Below are 19,835 nucleotides of genomic sequence, written 5' to 3' on the forward strand. Positions count from 1 at the left end.
GGAGGGGTACCGGCGGCCGTCCCTTGTTGTTGAACAGCCGAAACAGCATATGCAAGGTAGGTATCGTATCCAGTATCCTCATCGAGGAAGAGGTCTTGCACGGGTCAAGGTCTCGGCTGTTGACAGTTTACCCATGCAAGCGAGGGAAGGGAGTGGCTTGGCGCGGGGCAGCCATCCTGGTACCCTGGACCTGTGAGAGACAATACGTTCTGCCCATCGGTGGACGTTAAAAAAAGAAGGTTGATTGCATTGCGTTTATATTACGTGAATAGGACTCAACGCAGGGAATATTGGTCGGCATCAATGACCAAACCTTAGTTGATAGCCAAATCACTTCATCGAGCCAAGCTTTCCTCCGAACCTTCCAGGTTATTAAGGTACCGGTGCCCCGGAATCCGGCCCCACACGGCCACGACACCCCGGAACACTATGGGCGGGGATTCAAGGGAACCATGGTACCGAAAACCTTGCTCCTTCAAAATCCGAATATTATCTAATTCGCCTTGTAAATACTGTATACAGAATTCTAATACACAAGATGGTATTACAGTCTATGGGGAGTGCTCCATCTGTAAATGCAACTGCCACTCGCTAACGCCGCTCGTACGCAACAACATAGGGGAGAGATCGTACACCGAGTTTTGCATCGTTCACCGCTTGGCCTTCTTGCTGACCTTCTTGCCGATCTGCCAGCCCCATGATCTGAGCACCTTGACCACTTTGGGGGTAATGGCAGCCGTCAGAGGGACGCGGATGAAGATGAAGCTCTTGTGGATAGCGTATGCGAGCGCGAGTTGCGTGGCGAGACCTAGGGGAAAAGTCAGCATGTGTCGGGGGGGGGGGGGGGGTAGGGAAAAAGGTGATCAGGGGGGAACTAACTAGCTCCCTCTTGCTTGCTCCGCTGCTCAGCCTCCGCGACGCCATGGCCGATAACATCGAGCTCATCCAGCTCGCCAGTCCGTTCCCTCTTCGCCTCTTTGGCAGCGTGCCGGTATTCGCGCCACCACGCCTGGACCCGCTCGGGGATGACCTTCTGGGCATTGCGCACCACGATGTCCTCCAGATGGGCTAACACAGTCCGTTAGCTAATATTACGGGCATCCGTGGGTGTGAGCAGCCCTACCAATCTTTTCGGTGCCCACCGTCCGAACGAGCAAAAAACAAAATGGAAAATCCAACACGGACAGAGCGAGGTATATCCCAGCTGCAGCCCAGCCATACTCTCTCGACAACTTCTTGAGCCTGGCACTCAGCGATAGCGAGGCTTCGGCCGCCGCATCCCCAGGTTTTTGGGTTGCGTCCGCTCGCCGAGGCCGTGTGGAATGGAAGGGGCGCTTCGGCTTGAAGAACGGTGTCCTGACCTGCCCAAACTTCGACCGAGCGACCGTGGTCCTCGTCGCGCGGAGCTGCGACATCAGCGCCCTATGATGCCACGGAGCAGCTATGGCTTTCGCCGATGCCCTGCCCATCCCAATTCTTGTCCCAACCAAGCTCCTCATAATATTCCCTTGCGCCGCACTCCCTCCGAGGAGAGCGTCAAACGCCCCGACTGCCGTTCGTAGCATGGTCGCAAATCCTCAAGGAAAAAATGATGTCGAGCTTTCCTATGGTTCGGGGATAGGAAAGCTGCGCACCCGAAGGGGTTTTGTTCGGTTCCTCCGGAGTTAACGCTCTGCAAAGGCACCGAGAGCCCGCACGTTTGGGAGGCGAGAAACGGGAGGCGGTAACGGGGCTCGTTTGCTGCTCGTGACGTGGCTGTCTCGCGCTGTACAAGACGCTCGCTAGTAGGATACAACCATCGGCGTGAGAAGCGCGGCGGTCGGGTCGTTCAATCGTAAATATCGGCCAATATCGTGTGGTGGGCTGATGCTCTGACGCTTTGGAATAATTTTTATGACGTCCCGATTCCCGAGCTCCCGGAGCTAAAACCGGTGATGCAATCCTTCCGGCAGGCAAGAATCCTTCGATCACCATTGGACAAGGAGAAACCCCTGGGCCGAAGTGCGCTGGGGTTGGCCCAAAACGGAACCTCGCAACAGCCCTGCCCTTGGAAGGGACTCGCCAACGGTCAACAATGTTTCCCAGCTGGCAATTTCTTTAAAGAAAGCAATTGTCAAACCCCGAAAACCAACGACAGCCTTCCAATTTCATTGCTGCAACAAGTCGGGGGGAGAACTTCCTTGTGCTGGCCGAATCTACCGAGTTACAGAGTACCATCCAATTAGTTATCCTACCTCAGAACCATGAACCGCCTCCTTTCCAGCACCGGAATGGCTGAACACTTGCGTCCCTGTCCTTCGTGAATGAGGACCTCGAATCGTCTCCATTTTAGGAGTCGAGGCTCACCTGCATGATAACCAATCGCCGACGAGGCTCCCTCCCGCTGCCTCCCTAAGCGCCCTTGTCAAACAGCTCGGCGCGCGTCTCTGCTGGAACTGGAGCTTGCTGATTGGGTCGCCATACTAGTCGGCTCTCGATTTGGTTCCATGCAACCGTGGGGAGGGGATGCGGTCCCCTGCTTGCGCGAACTGATCCCTCAAAAAGGTGCTGCGAGCATGCAGCAAGCTCCTTTGCTCTCCTGAATTCGAGTCGCTCGTCTTCCCCAACTTCTGCTCAGGCTTGGTATTGTCGTCTTGCCCGACATTCTTCGTAATCTTCGCATCGCATCATCGCAGGAACCCCATAACGAGGGGCACTAAGTGTAGGTGCGGGGTGTGGATTCTAGCTCAGGTACCTTGCCTATGAACTTCACTGACAGCTGTGGAGGTCGTAGCACGCTGGGACAACGCCGCCGCAGTTGGACGCCGAATTTCCACGAGACATCAACATGGCAAACTACTATCCCCGTGAGTGATTGAATGGGCTGTGGGGAGAAAGGTGGCCAAAATCTAACTTGTGTGCTTAGCACCCCCTGGAGCTGGCGGTCCTTCCGCCGGAGGTATGTCTACAGTCGACCTCGAGTACACCTCCAGGATTATTCATATGCTGCCGAAGCATGATACTGACAACACCGTCTAAATAGGACAGCAGAGCTACCCGCCTCCTCCTGGATCGGCACCCCCCACACAGACTCAGTTCTCGTATCCCGCCCCTCCCTCCAGCACCCAAGCTGCCACGAATTACCCTCCTCCTCCCCAGGCCGGCGCAGCTCCTACTCCGCCGCCAGGGTCTTCAACACCTTCCTACCAGCACCAGCAACAACACTATGCGCCGCCTCCTCAACAGCAACAGTACGCGCCGCCTCCTCAGCAACAATATGCCGCTCCACCGCAGCAACAATACGCGGCGCCACCACAAGCGTCTCCTTCGCCTATGCAGCACGGCGCGCTTCCCCAGCATCTGCGGACTGCCTCGACCGCATCGCAAGGTTCGCAAAACCAGCCGCAGTTTGCCGGCCCTCCCTCATACCCCAAGGAGGACGACAAGGGGACGTACCCGGCCGAGAAGACACAACATCTGCAGCAGGCGCATGCGCAGGCCCAGGCACAAGCCCAGGCCCATTCCCCAGCGATTGATCCCACGGGCGCTCCCACCGGCAATAACTTCGTTGGCGCTACCTCAACGATAGTTGATGACGTCGGCACCTTCAACGGCGGGAGCTACCGGATCAGCCATCGCGACTGCAACTCCATCCTGACCATCCAGCTGGCCATCGGATGTCCCGTAGAAGCCAGGCCAGGTACGTTTTACCCCCTCATCGAAACCCCCCTCCCCCTCGTTACCCCACCTACCACGGGCTTGTCCACACTCTAACACTCCCCCTCCACAGGCTCCATGATCGCCATGTCCCCCTCCATCGTGCTCAAAGGCCACATCAAGTTCAGCATGAAGAAGCTCGTCGCGGGCGGCGACATGAACAGCTCGACCTTCACGGGCCCCGGCGAGCTGCTGCTCGCGCCGCCCATGCTCGGCGACATCACCAGCCTGCGCCTGGGCGGCCAGGAGGCGTGGTCCGTCAGCCACGACGGCTTCCTCGCCTGCACCCAGAACGTCATCAAGGACTACAAGCGCCAGGGGCTTGGTAAGGCGATGTTTAGTGGGGAAGGGTTGTGGGTGTATAAGATCTCGGGGACGGGGCTGTTGTGGTTGACGAGCTTTGGGGCGATTATTCGGAAGGATGTGAGTGTTTCTTTCTTGATGTTGTGTTTGCACTCGTTCTGTTATTTCTTGGGGGGGTGGACGACTGACTGGTGGTGTGTGTAGCTCATGGACGGCGAAAAGTACATTGTCGACAACGGCCACCTCGTAGCGTGGAACACCAAGTATGTCCTGGAGCGTGTTGCTTCGGGCGGCCTCATGTCCGGCATGGCGTCTGGTGAGGGTTTGGTGTGCAAGTTCACGGGCCCGGGAACCGTCTTCATCCAGACTAGGAACGCGGTATGTAACTCCGATAGTATATCCCTTGGGGCGACGGCATACTGACTGATCGGGTGCAGAAATCGTTTACGGCGTACATGACGGGTCAGCAGGCGGCTGCGTAGAACGAGTCGAGTTGGTCGTTGATCCGAGGATGATGTTTATGTGGATGTTTCGGTGTTCTGTAGCAAGCGGCTAGTTAGTTTGGGTGTTCATTGACGAGCATTTGCCTTTACTGCTGAATGAGCCTATGTGATCCCCGACTTATGAGCTGTGTGGCAGCTCTGTGAGTTTCCTTCATAGGCCTGGCTGTCCCTAGTCACTCGCAAGGTCGGGAACATATTCAAGAGGATTTATTGACACACAACACGTCATTGTTGCCGGACCCTAAGTGGAATCAGCTAATTTGCCATTGCGGGATTTATGGGAGGGATGGGGTGCCATCTGATCTTTGGAATGAGACGAATGACCTACGTAGTGGATGGATCGGAAGATGAGGGTTTGGAAACCCGGGGGTTTAGCGGTGGACTACGGGGGCTAGTTATACGATCATTTTCATTTATCTTCTTTTTCGACTTCTTGTTTGCGTGGATAACATATCTCCTTTTCCCTTTCAATATATAGCTTTTCGAGCAGGGAAACCACACTGACCTTGCCGAGAAAATCTTCGCTCGATAAAACAAGGGCGAGTTGACGGAAACTCTGGACGGCAAGTGTATGACTAGGAAGCGCCTTCCACATACATACACCGTGCCAGCTTGACTCGGAAGGCACGAACATTACCGATGAAGAGACGGCAAAACGGTTTAGTCTGGTTCTTACCTGGCCGTCCACTCATCTTTGACCCATTTGCGAGAGTGGGATAAGAACCCTGTGCAAGTGCCCTGAGGCCCAGGGTGTCAATGCTGATGATGACGACAATGGTGCCTTCCCCCACATGCTCCGTCAGTGCTTAAAACGAGTGACTGCCACGACTCTCCTGCTTCCCCTAACAGTCCCCCGCTGGTTTTCATCGGTCCCTTCTTGACACAGCCCAGCGTCTTTCACCGTCTCCCGCCGTCTTTCTTCTCCCATCATCCAAGCGAAGTGCAATCCAAGACAACCACCGCCAGCCTTTTTGGGTACTCCGTGCATATCGTCTCCCTCACAGCTTTACGTCATCTCTTCTTCTTCTTCTTGGGGTTCGCTCAGAGCACCAAAGCGTTTGTTTTCGGACCGAGTAACCGAGGGCGCGATTCCATCTCGAACGAAAAGTTGCAAAAGCATCCGATCTCGTTGCTTACCATCATCTGATCCACTGCTTCAACGTCCACAACAGTCACAGCCTTTCTCTATATCGCTGCCTCATCTCTCACAACTTTGGGCCTACTTCACGGCCGAGCGCGGAGAAAAGCGAAGCGCGCCATCTGCTAGTTCACCGAAACGCAAATCGACGACCAGACACCAGTTGCAGAAGGCGAGCCCTGATCAACCCCAAGGACTCGGTCGTTACGTAGTTTGGACGCCTGGTGAGTAACCCCAGCTTGTTAAGAAACCTCTTATCCCAAAATGTTACTTTTTCTCTATACGTTCATCCCCGAGCTCTGTTATTCAACGGCGCCTCCTTGTCTACAAACCTGTATTGAATCTAGCCCTACTCGAGGACAACCTTAGCATCAAGAGCTCTTCAGCTAACTTCATGATGTTTTAAGCTTTATTTGGCTAAAACCGTAGGAGTCTCAGTTGAAACCAAGTACCTGAGGTTTTGCTGGCCCACGGAAACTTCCAGCTTGATACAATGGTCGGGTGCGCCAACCGTGTTTCCGGCCTCAAAACCGCCGCCCGGCTGAGGCAGAGCGGGTTGAAAGTCAAGACAACTCAGGCCATCGACTCGAATGACTGGCGGAAGAGGACGACCGGCGTGTCGTGTCCAGGTGAGGGCATCAGGATGAGCAAGCAGAGCTACGACCACAACGACGACATATGTATTCAGGTGGATTTGGAGACAGACGACTCATTCTCTGGCCCGCAATACCGCTACCCAAAGGATAAAAAGGCTGCCTGGGAAAGCGTTATTTCCGCTCCAGTGTGGCAGCTCCCTTCGTCCTCTCCATCGACATCTGGGGACGACACCAAGGAAGCAGTCAAAATACAACTGAAGCAAGTTTGCCCAATACTCACGAGTGTAAATGGACAAGGCATTGCACTGCCCAACCGCTTCTGCTTTGATGTTTCTGCGGTCGACCCGCAAGACGCCCCGTCTGACCTTGCGCTTGGTGAGCTGAAGCGCCTCAACGGCCCAGCAGCCTTCCGACGGGTATCATCAGAAGACTCTGATGAAATCTTGGTCGAGCTTCAAGAAATGCTAAGCGAGAACCGGGACACCCAAAACTCAGCCGGTTCGAATCTGCCAGAGTCCCACCACCAACCGCAAGAGACAAGGGCTCATCCAAAGCATCATGGTTCTACTTTTGCTATCCCCGGGGCACCAGTTCCCGAGACTAGGCCCAGGCATGCAGGGAAAGGGCCGTCAAACGAGGAAGAGGATCGCTTTCAGAGAATGCTGAACCGCCTACAGAACAAGAACGAGCCCCCACCGCCGGCTCGGGAAACCACTGGCCCGGCAGCGTCGTCTCGCCACATCGTCGACCCTGCCATCGTGGCAATGAAGCTAAAAGACGACCCCGAACCACCGAGTAGGAGCACTCAGCACGAACTAAGCGCAGAGGCTGCGAGGAAGTCTTTCCTTACCCGACTCGATCGCTTGCATGATTCAGGGCAACTCGGTTCTATTGACTCTGGTTATGCATCAAATATGCCAGACCGCAGTTCAGGTGACCGCCGTTCAAGAGCTGGTTCGCGGGATGAACCTCGTGATATACCCAAGGAGCACTCAGTGGACGACAATCAGATCAAGACGTTGAATCCCGCCGCTGCCGAATTTAAGTCGGCTGCCCCAACCGATGCCGCCCCATGGCTGTCGCCCAAGAAGCTCTCCCGCCCACCCCTTGCTAACATTTTTCCTGAAGCTATGCCTAGCTACACTCCACTCACCGTTGTAAGAGAGGGCATTCCGTCTCAACGACCGCAGCAGACCAAACCGCCGGCTCCTACAGAAACTACTCAAAAAAGCCGGGCTATTGGCAATGGCACGCGTACTAGGGCTACGATACCCAGGCCACCCTCCGAACTCGCACTTCCTATCAATGGCATGACTCCGAATGGCTTCCCATCAGCCAGCACGCTGCCTCACCATGTTGTTGCGCCCATGGGGTTGTCTGCTACCATGTCTGCGGCAGCATTTGCGAGCCCTCCATTCTACAATACCATCGGGAATGTCCCGTCCACAGCAACGCTCAACGCGCCGATTAGTGTTTCGCCTCTAAGTTTGCCAGCTATGAACGGATTCAACACATTCCCACCCGGTGGTGGAGCTTCGGTGCCGGGCTACGCCCCAGGGGTAACAGCAGGCGTTAACCCATGCCTCCCCCATACCGCACCATTTATCCCGGGCGCTTCCCTACAGTCCTCGATCGGCCCTGAGAGGAAGCTTGACCGACCCTACTTTCCTGTGACCGTGAAGCCCCGAGATCACGACCCGGTCAAGCAGCAGATGTATGAAGCTTATCTCGAATGGCGCAAGGCGAACGAGCCGGGCTACCATATGAAGTGCAAGATGCGCCAGGCCAACCGTGTCATGCGTCAGTGCCAACAGAAGCAAGAGATTCCGCTGGCCAGCAATCTCGATAACTGGAAAGCGATTGCTGAGAAGGCCAAAGCTGCTGTTGGGGCGGCGGCGGCGGCTGCTGCTGCTGAGAAGAGGATGTGGCAGGAGTCGGTCAGAGAGGAATTGAGGGTGAAGGTGAGGGAACTGAGCCGGGACTCGCAGAGGGTTGCTGCCGGCGTGTGAGCAGAAGAATGGCGGGGAGAAGGCGATTGGCTTCCCTTGAGGCGTTGCACGGGGTTGGGAATTGGCTTTTCCTCTCTCTTGAGGCTGGGCGGTGGGCATTTTCGGATCTTGCTTTGCATGCATTACGGCGACTTCTCGGTTTGCAGCAGGGGTTTTCTCTTTTCTATTTTAAGGATGCTCGAATTCATAGCAAGCACTTGGCGCAGAAGTATGGGTTACAAGGTTGGAACAGGGAAGAGGCGTATCATTACCATTGCGTTTGGCTTTTGTGGTTTCTCTTTTATTACATCCCTCATTACTAAGATAGCCTCTTCATGGATATGTATCGGGTCGTTGGGTATCTATCCCACGGTCCTGGGTTAGCACTTGCCATAGCATACTGCAACGGGGGCTCAAAGGCTGCTTCAAAATAGTCCACCTTGCGATGTCCACGCCCATTGACTGGCTAACTTACCTGCTTGATCTGATCATTGAGCGTTCAAATGGAAGAGGACTATTTCTGTCAAAGGATGACGAGGTAACAAGCAAGCAAGGAACACGAGCCCATGTACGAAAAGGGTAGTAGTTAGCCAAGTAGATGGCGGGGGGAGGGTCACAACGTAAGGAGAAGGATCGGGCCTACATAAAGAGGAAGCTGGGTACCTGGGGAGGTTCTGGTCACAGCAGGCAGCCGGTTTTTGCCCGGACAAGTTTCTCGGGTTCGCCCAGAATAGAATATAATGGAATACGAGAACGAGTGCAGCATAATGACTTGCGTGTTACGTATCTGAGGGCTATGCGGCAGGATTGAGCTATTATTGGTGGGCGGTAACCGGGCAGAGAAACGTTATCAAGCAAGTGTAGCTAGTGATGTGTGCAGAATTAAACATTTAATTTATCTTTTCTACCTCGGTATCCGAAAAGCGCATGAACTCCGTTCCAACGTCTGCGCCCGGTATGGATGTACCGGGTCGGGTATCATGTCGTGACGTAAACTCCCCTCCCAATCCAGACGGACTGTTTCCGTCTCCTTATTAAACACCTAGCCAGGTGTCAGATGCCCGCCATGCCCGTACCTGTGTCAATGCTAATGCCAATGCCGACCAATCCTATGGTTGGTGATGCACTAATACCCAAAATCCTCAATCCTTGTCCATGGTCTATAACCATGCCGTCCTTTCCTGGTTGTTGAGTCGTAAGGAACAACCCCATTCGCAAGGGGTCAACATTCCGTTATCCGTTGAAACAGTGTATCCCCTTTCTCCCTTTCTCCCTTTCTTCTTTTCCAAAATGCCGTCTATCAAACACGCTTAGGTCGAGGTATCGTCGTCAAAATCCTCAAAAACACGCCAGCCGGCAGGCATGTGGCCGGGGCTATGGCACAGCTTAACTCCATGCTTTCGAGCCAGCTTCTGAGCCTCGTCCCAGGAAAGGCCGCGCAAGTACTGCTGGTGAATGGCTTTGATGCCAGGCCGAGCGATCAGGCGCGGGATAAGCAACCCCACGGCTTCCCAATCGCCCGGGTAGACGCCCAGGGTGCGCAGGCTTGGGAAGCAGTCGAGCCAGTCGACGAAGGGCTCGGCGTAAAACTCGTTGGTGGCGACCCAGCGACCGGAGGGGTTTTCGAAAAAATTAAAGTCGTGCAGCCCCAGCGTGTGAAGGCTGCTGCAGGTCAGGAAGTCTAGGTCCCGAGCCGGTACGAAGTCGCCGGGCTGATCGCCTCCACCGGGGGGTGTAAGGTGATTGAAGGCGGCTCGCAATTCGAGGGCCTGTAGCTTGCCGGCGCTCACCGAGGGCTCGAGAATATGCTCTAAATGGCGTGGTTTTAGGATGCTAGATAAGCAACGGAACACTTCCAACTGGGGCAGATTGAGGTCCATGAGGTTGCCATCTAGTAGAGCTGTGGCGTTTATGGCTGCAGCCGGCGAAGCGGTGGTAAATAGGACGGTGCGGGCGACATTCTCATTGGCGCTGAGAATTTCCAGACTCTGCAGGGAGGTTGGAAATGGGGGCAGAAAGCGTGGGCTCCAAAGGCGGGATCTCGGGTCCATTACGCATAGCATGGCCGGGCCGAGGGTAAGCCTGCGAAGGGAAGACCACAGGCCGTTCCAGTCGTCGGTTGGAGGTCCGTCTCGGAGCCATGCCGCTCGAAAACCGTCCAGGTGAAGTTGCTCGAGGTTAGGCGTAGCAATCACAACTGGTTTCTAGGTTCGATTAGTATCGGGCATGCCAAAAAGTGTGAAGGAATGGGGAAGGGCTTCGTACCATTTCGATCAATGCGGAAGCAGGAAGAAGAGACGGTTGTAACACGGCGGTTAGCCGCAGTTTCTTCAAATTTGGAAGGACGACTTTGTTAAAGACGGCGCTCGGCTGGGGGCCAGTACGGGCGAGATTCAGGGTAACGAGTGTGTCAGCGTGTGAAGACAACAACTGAGTAATAAGGGGCGACTGCAAATCAAAAGACTCTAATGAGAGCTGGGTTAGGCGACATTTTGGTCGGACGGTTGCTTTCGTCTCGACTGATTTAAGGGTTGGCGGAACATATGCCCGCTTCCCGAAACCGATGCACAATCGGTCCAGTTGGGACAGGCCGGACATCATCTGGTGAAGCTTGGGGCCCGTCAGGTTGAACCAAGTAGCATCACTGATGACGAGACTCCTCATCCGCCCATGTTGTTGTAAAAACTTAGCAAATGATTTCCCTGGGTTGCCGGGTCGCTTGAGCCTCAAGTCATTCCATCTGTTGTCTTGCTGGGCAACCCGATTCCACTGCTTATTAACGCGGAGGCATCTACTTTAGGTGTGTTAGAGGGCGCGGTACGTGTGGGGAGGATGGTCTTTTGCTTACCCAAGATCAGCGATGTCGAGCTGTGAGAAGATCAATCCGATGATTTCCATGGGGAATTCCTTGACCGGGTCCATACGGGCATCATCACAGTCGAGATGATAAGCCATCCGCCTCAACACAACCTGAGGTAACTCATTAGCCAACAAACTCGTTGTATCAAATGGAATTGGTATCGAGCCCTGTACATTGTACGTGTCTTTTGGATTGCGGCGGTGGCGGTCTATGATGCGCACCCCCCCCCGGACGAAACGTTTGAGAACAGCTCGGAGGAAAAGGGGAGAGGACGCGCCGGTAAACTGATTGAAAATGGTAGTCACGGCACGGCCCTGGGCGGAATCGCCGTGTGGCGAGGCAGACTTGAGGAGGTACCGGATGATTCTGGCACCACGGCAGTACCCCTATAGAATCGAGTCAGTCACTCTGTCTGTCGGCAGCAATTAGCTTCTTCGACGTATACCCGTGATACTTACCATAGCCGAAGCAGGATCCAGGCGGATGATCGCCAGCGCGGCGGCGAAAGCGGCGACGTACTGGGCATCTCTATCGAGGCAGTTTGCGAGCGCATCGAGGGCCGCGGCGTGGTGTTGGTGGGTACACGACGGCCAACGGTATCCGCACGTACAGGGGCTCTTAGCCACCTCGAAAAGCGCGTACGGATCGCCACTGTTCACGGCCAGCATGCACTGATCGATGTGGCACGACTTGTCCTTCGGGTGGCGCTGTTTCCCTTGGCCGGCGGGTTCACAAGGGCACATGTTAATAGCCTACTCGGATAGCGCAGTTTAGTGATTTCTTCGATCAAGTCTAGCAGTGGGCTAGGAAGAACCGCAAAGGCCATGAAACGAACCTTCACAATGAGACGAAGGGCCGGGCGAAACTGGCCGTCAAGAACGAGCGCTTCTGCCTCAGCGAGTGTCGCCTGGATTTCGGCGTCCCGTGGCTCATCGGCGGCATCCACTGGTCGAAAATGGGAACCGGTGCGATACCGAGAAGAAGAAGAATCGAGTGCATCCATGTTGTTTGTGTCCGACGAGAGAATTAAAAGGCGAGGCTGAGTTTCGCCGGTCTTTCGTGAACGGGATTGTGGTTGCCCCCAAGAAAGCGATGAGATGTGAGGTCTGAGCACTGACAACGCTTCGACGATTGGAGATCACAGTGTCACACCACCAGCGTTAGCAGAGAGGGTTAGGGTTTGTAGTGGCATTGTCAATCTGGCGCACAGTACGGAATACAGGCTCAAAGTAATTTGTTTATCTGATTACTTCGTACTTGCCATTTCCCGCTTTGATCAACTACGTCACATCAACAACTCACCAACTCCGTCACCAAAACGGCATCCCATCTGCCTCCATCTAGGCAGGCCTATCCAGTATCAGATGCAACAGGCAATCCAGCCCGGCGCTCCCGATCGCCCCATGTTTCAAGAGCCGCGATGCCGCGCAGCCGCGCCCGATCCGCCCCTCTCTCCTCCCACCTCACTGCATCGCAGATTGAATCCCATCCAAACGCAACGGCTTGGGTTGGGCAGGGTCGTAAATCAGTTAGGTACCTCGGGGTTACATGGCGTGACCATCCACCAAATACCGCCATTACCGCTCTCGAATTTACCACTCAACCACCGGCCGCCGCACGGCGCACCACCAGCACCACCACCCACCCATCCAATCCACCCACACGCATGCGTGCGTGCAGGAGGGGCATGCAAGAAAGGTGTTCTAGAATAGTATGACGACGATTACCGAGCGTCACACACACACACACCACCCACACACATCCACACACACTAACACTACCACACTACTTGTAATCCACTGCAACGAGGGGGCCAAGGCGCTAACTAACGTGACTCGCAAGCTTACGTGGGCCTGCCCGTCCTCTTGAGTGTCCTCTTCTATTCTACTTTGGGCTTTTTGCTGCCGCGTCCCGAGCCGCCCGATCTAGTGTAAGTACGTGAGTTGGGGGTTTCGGCTGATCGCCCTGTCTCTGCGTGTGTTTCGTTTCACATGCAGCTTGGTGGAGTGGGTGCCAATATGGTGGTGGAGTGCGGTGCGGTGCGGCAACTCAGCGGCACTCGGGCGGCTGTTGAGATGGATGACTTCGTTTGGCGGGGTGGCGGAGAAAATGACGGACAGAAATAAAAAGTTCGAAACAAAATACAATGAGACAAAATTACAGGATACGCATCACCGGCACCGGGTGTGAAGACAGTAAAAAAAAAAGAGGTTGCGCAAACCGCCGCGCGGTGCCGAGGATTGTTTTGTCGTCATCGCAGGCAGGCATCCTGGGTGATCCTCGTGGACAACTAGAACGCTCAACCATTTGTATGTAAAGTACCTAGTTACGACTCAGCACCTCAAGGATTTTAGAAGTTACGCGGACGGTGACGCAACGTCCGCACTGCATCATCCTTCCCTTGGCAGCCCCAATCCGAACCCGCCCATACGGCACCCTCGGAGATACGTGCTCGCCCGGTCAGCACGCGCATACGATTAGAATAGAGGCATGGTCCCGGCGGCTTGGGTGTGTGGGTGTTGCGCGTGGATGTGCATTTGGTGTGGGTGTGTTTTGGTGTGGGATGTGTGTGTGTGTGTTGTGCATCACGCAGTGTGTTGTGAGACCATAACGGCACGCAATACTTCGTACCATACCTGACAAAACCATCGTTACCTGCTGTGCCCAAGAGAAAGTTTATTTCTAAGCTCAGACGGGGTGGACCATGTCAAATCCGGCCGCATTTCTAAGCTGGACAGGGGAGGAACCCAGGCAGGGTAAGGTGAGGTGAGGATGGCAGGGTCTTGGTCTGTGGTCACGGCCAGGGGAGATCAGATGACGCCGCCCACCCACCGTCCCTTCTATCCTTACCGTCCCTAGTCGGGTCCGACGGTTGAATGAGTCGAAAAGTCGAGACCGAGGATGGGCGGCGCAGGGCGCATGGCGGCGGCGTCTTCGGTAGCGCCCGTTGGAGCCGGATTACCTGGGTAACAACGGAAGCAGAGTCTTTGTGATGATGTGATCCAGAGCGGTTACTCGGGAATTACGGGAGGGTCCGGCTAGTTTAGATCCTTTGGTGATTATTCATAGCTAGATATTTAAGGTGTGATAGTTTCACACGCGGACTTGGATATGAAATACGGTGTTACAGATACCTAATCACTGATGTGCAGATTTAGATGTATCCATCCATGGGCAGGCAATCTGCTGGAGGCCAACCCGCACCGTTTGGAAATACCTTACCTTACACGATGCCCGTCCCCAGGGCTGTTACCCCAGCCTGCGTGGGGTTTTTGCCCCTCTATTTTTATCGCCCCAGGCACCCAGAGCAGCTGATTGGCGCAAGGGGGCAGCGCTGAGGGTGCTGAGGCTGTTGTTATTAGAGTGCTGACCCGGCTGAGAGGCTGAATTGAGGCTTTTGGCCCCCCTCGACCCGGCTTCGTTTCCGACACACACCTCCCTCCGGTTGTGAAACATGCTCTGCATCTGTCGTTGTCGCCCAAAATGCGATATTTTGGACCGTTTTGATGCGACCTTGAACGCCAATTGGCTTCCACAAGCGAGTTCCAGGACAATTTGCTTCCAATCGTGACAGCCCACTCCGGTCCAATGATTGTGCAACATTGCAACTGCGCCAACGGGAATTCTAGAAATAATACAGCGTGGTAGTTGGCTAGTTGGCGTGGTTGGGTATGTGTTCCGGACTAAGGCAACTACACTAGTAAACACGAAGCCCGGGGTTACAGAGTGGCCGTGCCAAGAGGATGGTGCACCGCCCGGGGCTTGAACTCACCATTACTGGATCCGGACATGTTTTCCGAGACCCCATGGTACCTATCCTACCAAGTTGTGTACTAGGCTGTCATCAAGTGGTTTGTGAATCTCCGCGTCTATTTGCGCTATTCTGTAAATGCTCCCTTCTCTCCCCCCATGCCTCAGCAAGCCCCTCACAGGAATGTCCGCCCCTGGAATCCCGCCAGAGGGCGACGACCCAGCCTAGCAAGGGAACGAGATGAGGCTCAAAGCAAGTCTATTCCCCGGAGCAGACCTTGTGCTGCTCCTCCCAGCCTTCCATCCAGGAGTGACCGTGGTTGTCGCTGCTACCAGAGCAGGAATTAGACATAATGAGGGGTGAGACCATCCAACGTTACACGCGTTTGCACATCCAACATCCAGACATAAAAAGTAGAAATGTGAAAAACAAAACGCTCCAACATGACCGATAAAAGAGAAATCTGAAAACAAAACAAAAAAATAACACCTTCCAGACTCTAAGAGGGAGAAAAAGAAAACCACCAATCCCCAACCCTTCCAGTTGCCTGGAGTCCCCCCCTGTTTGGAAACGCCTGGTATCATAGCCCATATGCATGTCTCGTCCCGACCTGTAGCGCAAAGAAACGGAAAAAAAGCAGTAGGAAAAGTACAGGAGAGAAAAAGAAACAAAACGAACAACAACAATAACAACAGGGGGGTGTCGGGTGTCTAATGGGGAAGGTGTGGTGTTGTACAGTGGGGCGATGCCGTATCCCGGATATGTACCGATCCCGATGCTATGCGTTCATGAGGCCGAAAAAGTGAAATCCATCCTAGATAGAGATGGCGAAAGCCGTGGTCCGTGAAGTCGTCTGTCATGTGTCCGAACTCGTCCCGTTCTCGAGGGAACTATCGTCGTGTGTCTCGTGTCCATTTGCTTTTCCTCCAGGTTTCGTGCCTTCGTCTTGACCTAAGTACCCGTCTTCGATGACATAACTGCGTGTCCAATCCTGGTTCGGCATTCGTGAAGAGAGTGGTGTCCGACGGGAATATCGTACCCGCTAGTCAGCGGATGGCGGGAGGTGCTGATATTGATATCAGGCGGTCGTAGCCCACGAAGAGGTAGGAGAGCTGGGAAGGGGGCTGGGCAAGCATCGACGACCTCACCCGGAACGAGTAGAGGTAGGCAACCCAAGCCCCGAGTGTGAAGCGTTCCAGCGGCGGCGAATGCCGAGAGCAGCAGCCCATCATCGAAGACAAGACTCTTCACCGGTAGTGGTCCCGGGAGCTCTTGGATGAGTGTCCCGAGTACCCCGAGTGGTACCCCGAGTCCGAGTACTGAGAAGGATAGGAGTAGTCGTAACCGCTGGCGTGTGATGTGTGGTCGCTGCAGGCGTATCCAACCAAGATTGTCCGCCTCTGAATGCCGTGGCCTGGCCGGCCGTAGGCGGCACATCGGTCGACGGCGTGCTGGTAGTAGAGGCATCGGCATGCCGAGTAGAGCTCGACCAACTGGTAGCACATGATGAACACCTCCTCTTGTAGATGCTAGGTCTGCCTGGTTGGGTTGTTGGTTGCCGGGAAGGAGGCAACAGTGTTGTATGTTGGTTGTTGGCGCGCGGGATGTGACGGCGGGATGTGAGTCTTGCGGTGTTGACCAGGGGAAGTGGCCGAGATGTGATCTGATGGTGTGATCGGATGATGTGCAAGTTTGTGACTGACTTGTAGGGAAGAGAGCGAGGGGATAATAAATATGAGCAGGACGGCTCAGGCAACACCGGGAAAGGAGCAACCTAGAACGGGGCAGAGCAGGACCGTAGAAACGGAGTTGAAAGCGAACGGCAAGCAAGCAAGAACGAAATAGGAAGAAATGAGTAATCAGGCACTGCACCCGTCAACGAGAAGGCTGTGATGTAGACTCATCAGTCAACAGACCGAGAGGGTCCCATGGCAGCCTTATAGGCCCCAGGCGCCGGCAGAGGTCTCGCGGTGTCATCCGAGTACCTTGTACTGGCTGGGAGACCTTGCGGCGGGAAGGCAGCAGTGACGCCGAACGCTCACTGCAGATGGAGTAGGGTTCCAGGTAGACCGGAATGACTGATGACTGGGGCATCATCTGCGGCATGCAGGCTAATGCAGACCCAAAAGAAGGCGCAGGGACGACATGGTCGAAGGGGAGGGGGGGCCTTGAATGAACAGGTACGGTACGGTACGTCTCTGACTTTGCGCGTGTTTTGGTGTCACGGTCCGGTACCAGGTATGCAAAGGCGCAGTGGGAGGGTGTGTGGGCCATCCGCCTGGGAAGCAGGAACGGGGGTGAGGTCCCATCCCATGCTGCAGCTTTGCGGGTTCCGATTGAGGTGAGGTGCAGCCTTGCAAAGTTGCTGCTCGCAGGTGCGCACGACGCTACAATGCCAAAGTGGAGTTGGAAAACCGAGGACCACCAAAGGCTTTGTCGCAGTGTGTGTGCCGCGAAAACTAGGACGCCCGGTCCACACAGGAGCCGACAAGGGTAGCCCCTGTGAGGACCCGTCCGGGGTGCTCGCGCTGCGCTGCGCTGCGCACATCGTCCTAGGGTTGTGCCCCCCAAGGAGCCGCCTAAACAAGGGGAGTGCCGCAGCGCCTGAGGTGGATGCCAAAAACCGCCCAAACGGAACGCGGCATTCTAACTGGAGGGTGACCCGGGGACTGCCCGCCGCGGCGTGACTAACCGTGCGGTTACGACCCAGGCAAGGAAACCGCCGAATCAAGTGCCTCCCAGCAGCCATCTGACGGTCTGGCTGCGTCCAGAAATGGCAAACGGCACAGGGGGTACGCTGACGTCAAGAACATCGTCTGCTCGTGTCGCACCTGAAACAGAGTGGTAAAGTGTGTTCGCAAGCAGCCGGATCAGCGGTCCTCCGGCGTCGCTGTCGTGCGGATTGCCGAACTGTGCGTCAATCTGTTCAGTCTGTCTTGGACCGAGGTGTTGCGGTCCCGTCGGGACAACACCTGCGGAGCCGGGACAACTTGCGCTGCAGGCACCCGGGTGTCACAGGTACGACAGTGACACGGCGTCGACTGAATGCGGCGATTTTGGTAAGCTAGCAATGCGAATTGCGGCTCAAGCCGCCGGAAAGCCGCGATCCCGGATCCCTAGGTGGGCTGGTTTCCTTTGTGAGCCGCCGTTTGGGTTGTCCATTGAAATGGCCTTAAGGCAATCTCAGAAATCGACCATCATCGCTCTAGCTCGTGTTCGGAAGAGATGTACCGCCTCGAAAGGCAACCGTGGGGGGGGGTTCCATCATCACCGGATGTGGAGAGAGAGGACTGCCGGCCGGGGTTCTTGGCGGGCCGGCCCCGCCAGTTCTCGATGCGAGGCTCGCCGAACCGCGCCTAGCGAACAGAGAGACCTTACTGTGTTCTGCCATATTCCATCTTCTGCCTGCCGTTTACCGTTTGTCGTTTGCCGTTTGCCGCCAGCGTTCCCTTTTTGCGACGCATGGTCTCCTCCCCATAGTACGGACCGTTACGTTCAACCATCCTCAGAACCTTGTCTGCTGAACCACCAAACGGCCCGCAACGTGGCGCGGCTTTTTCTCACCGACCCTTGCAAATCTCACGGTGTGTGGCTGGCAAGGCGCTGCACCCCCGTGACACCTCTGGGTCCTTGTGGGAAACAATCCCAGAAAGTTGCCGGGTCTCGGCGAGCGGGTCGGCCGCTCTCCCCCGGCATGCACGGTTGTTGGTGGTGTTCGATGGCCTACGATCCGGCCAGGCCTTGGGTGACGTGCTGCTGGGGAACCGAAACGGTCGCCAAGAGATGAAACAGATGAACAAAGAGGGTTTCTCATTGGGCGTGTTTGATTGCAGTGCCGGTGACTGTCCTTGGTGAAGCAGACGGCGGCCTCTGCTGACAGCAGGCGGCGGCGGACGAAACCCGTTAGATTCCCGGCACCGGCTTGACAGAACACGGCGTTTCGGGCATTGGTGGAACCATCATTGGGTGGTGGTACGGCTCGTCAGGGTTTCTCGGCGCCCCGTGTGTTGAGCCCCACCGGCAACCTCGAAACTGGACCCGGAGGTCTGCACTATGCACACTGCCATCCACGCGCGATGGCTCTTGACATTTCGACCCTGGCGGCTATCTCCTGCAGAGGCCACCGGGCCAATGCAATCATCGTGATCCGGTTTGTCGGGGCTTGTTGAGTCGTGACAGGGCCGTACCTCGCCCAATGGAGGCCAGTGCTGCAGGAAGGGTTACCATGATCGCCCGTGTGGCTGCTCCCCTGGACCGTCTGATTGGGACCACATTACCGATCTAGGGATCGACGTATCGACATGCTATTGTATTGTACTGTAATACCATACGGCCTACCCTACCCCAAAGTAGGCATCCGCTTCAACCACATATTTCGTACGCGCTGCCTCCGAGGTGAGCGTAAAAGGGGAATTATACCGTGGGTGTCGAATTGGACCATGGGCAGAGCAGAGCGAAAACAGGCGTGATCCGATCTCTACGGTTAGCTTCTCGGGTCCTTCGGGGTGCGATGACGAACGAGCTTGGTCACCACCCCTCCTGACAGGGCAGCCATGCACACCGAGGACGGTGACGACATCTGGCACACCTAGGAGGGAACAAAGGAGGCTGTCGTTGATGAATTGACAATGTCAGTAATTTTCCGACCGGTACCTAGCCAGAAACCGATGGCCTCCCATGCTTGACAGTCTCTCCATGTCGGTGGGGGTAGTTTGAGCCTTGCGATCTGCCTCACCGGATATTCACGCAGCATTCTCTACGAGACAATCCGACAGCCGGATCTTGCGAGAACCCTATTCATCCTTCTCCTCGGGTCCTCCTGGCGTAGCGGATCGATTGTCGATGCCCGGTGGGACGGTCCACGATGTGGGGACGGGCAAGCTGCGGGAGAACTCGAAAGCCAGCCAATCGCTCGAGCGACCAGGGGCCGGAACCCAGTGTCGACCGCAGAGCTTGCGGCATTCGGTTCTCACGTTGGACCAACCATCGCTGGCCTGACA

The 19,835-nt window shown here is 55.5% G+C and overlaps 7 protein-coding genes across 7 annotated transcripts; 3 read left to right on the forward strand and 4 right to left on the reverse strand.

Moving 5' to 3' along the window:
* Positions 1-650: 650 nt before the first annotated feature.
* F5144DRAFT_481468 (uncharacterized protein) lies at positions 651-1,565 on the reverse strand (the record flags this gene model as incomplete). The annotated part of the gene is made up of 3 exons (XM_066785282.1): positions 651-808; positions 880-1,068; positions 1,124-1,565. The coding sequence occupies 3 exons, from the start codon at positions 1,563-1,565 to the stop codon at positions 651-653; spliced, it is 789 nt and encodes a 262-aa protein (XP_066648046.1).
* Positions 1,566-2,374: 809 nt separating this feature from the next.
* Positions 2,375-4,654, forward strand: F5144DRAFT_20946 (tryptophan RNA-binding attenuator protein-like domain-containing protein). The gene is made up of 7 exons (XM_066783006.1): positions 2,375-2,712; positions 2,767-2,846; positions 2,906-2,938; positions 3,023-3,679; positions 3,770-4,119; positions 4,204-4,377; positions 4,437-4,654. Exons 2-7 carry the CDS (start codon positions 2,828-2,830, stop codon positions 4,479-4,481), a joined length of 1,278 nt encoding a protein of 425 aa, XP_066648047.1. The 5' UTR covers positions 2,375-2,712; positions 2,767-2,827; the 3' UTR covers positions 4,482-4,654.
* A 1,479-nt stretch (positions 4,655-6,133) lies between these two features.
* Positions 6,134-8,245, forward strand: F5144DRAFT_635897 (uncharacterized protein; the record flags this gene model as incomplete). The annotated part of the gene is made up of 1 exon (XM_066792620.1): positions 6,134-8,245. The coding sequence occupies one exon, from the start codon at positions 6,134-6,136 to the stop codon at positions 8,243-8,245; it is 2,112 nt and encodes a 703-aa protein (XP_066648048.1).
* A 1,000-nt stretch (positions 8,246-9,245) lies between these two features.
* On the reverse strand, positions 9,246-12,087 carry F5144DRAFT_635901 (uncharacterized protein; the record flags this gene model as incomplete). The annotated part of the gene is made up of 4 exons (XM_066792621.1): positions 9,246-10,306; positions 11,073-11,470; positions 11,543-11,836; positions 11,920-12,087. The coding sequence occupies 4 exons, from the start codon at positions 12,085-12,087 to the stop codon at positions 9,535-9,537; spliced, it is 1,632 nt and encodes a 543-aa protein (XP_066648049.1). The 3' UTR covers positions 9,246-9,534.
* A 2,868-nt stretch (positions 12,088-14,955) lies between these two features.
* F5144DRAFT_21155 (uncharacterized protein) lies at positions 14,956-15,603 on the reverse strand. Its single transcript, XM_066783039.1, has one exon. It carries the CDS (start codon positions 15,417-15,419, stop codon positions 15,060-15,062), a length of 360 nt encoding a protein of 119 aa, XP_066648050.1. The 5' UTR covers positions 15,420-15,603; the 3' UTR covers positions 14,956-15,059.
* Positions 15,604-15,881: 278 nt separating this feature from the next.
* Positions 15,882-16,340, reverse strand: F5144DRAFT_597288 (uncharacterized protein; the record flags this gene model as incomplete). Its single annotated transcript, XM_066790860.1, has 2 exons — positions 15,882-16,080; positions 16,141-16,340. The coding sequence occupies 2 exons, from the start codon at positions 16,338-16,340 to the stop codon at positions 15,882-15,884; spliced, it is 399 nt and encodes a 132-aa protein (XP_066648051.1).
* A 1,405-nt stretch (positions 16,341-17,745) lies between these two features.
* On the forward strand, positions 17,746-18,879 carry F5144DRAFT_21158 (uncharacterized protein). The gene has a single exon (XM_066783043.1). It carries the CDS (start codon positions 17,906-17,908, stop codon positions 18,620-18,622), a length of 717 nt encoding a protein of 238 aa, XP_066648052.1. The 5' UTR covers positions 17,746-17,905; the 3' UTR covers positions 18,623-18,879.
* The last annotated feature ends 956 nt before the right edge of the window (positions 18,880-19,835 follow it).

The sequence above is a fragment of the Chaetomium tenue genome, assembly GCF_020726465.1.
Source record: "Chaetomium tenue strain MPI-SDFR-AT-0079 chromosome Unknown F5144scaffold_1, whole genome shotgun sequence".
Classification (NCBI taxonomy): domain Eukaryota; kingdom Fungi; phylum Ascomycota; class Sordariomycetes; order Sordariales; family Chaetomiaceae; genus Chaetomium; species Chaetomium tenue.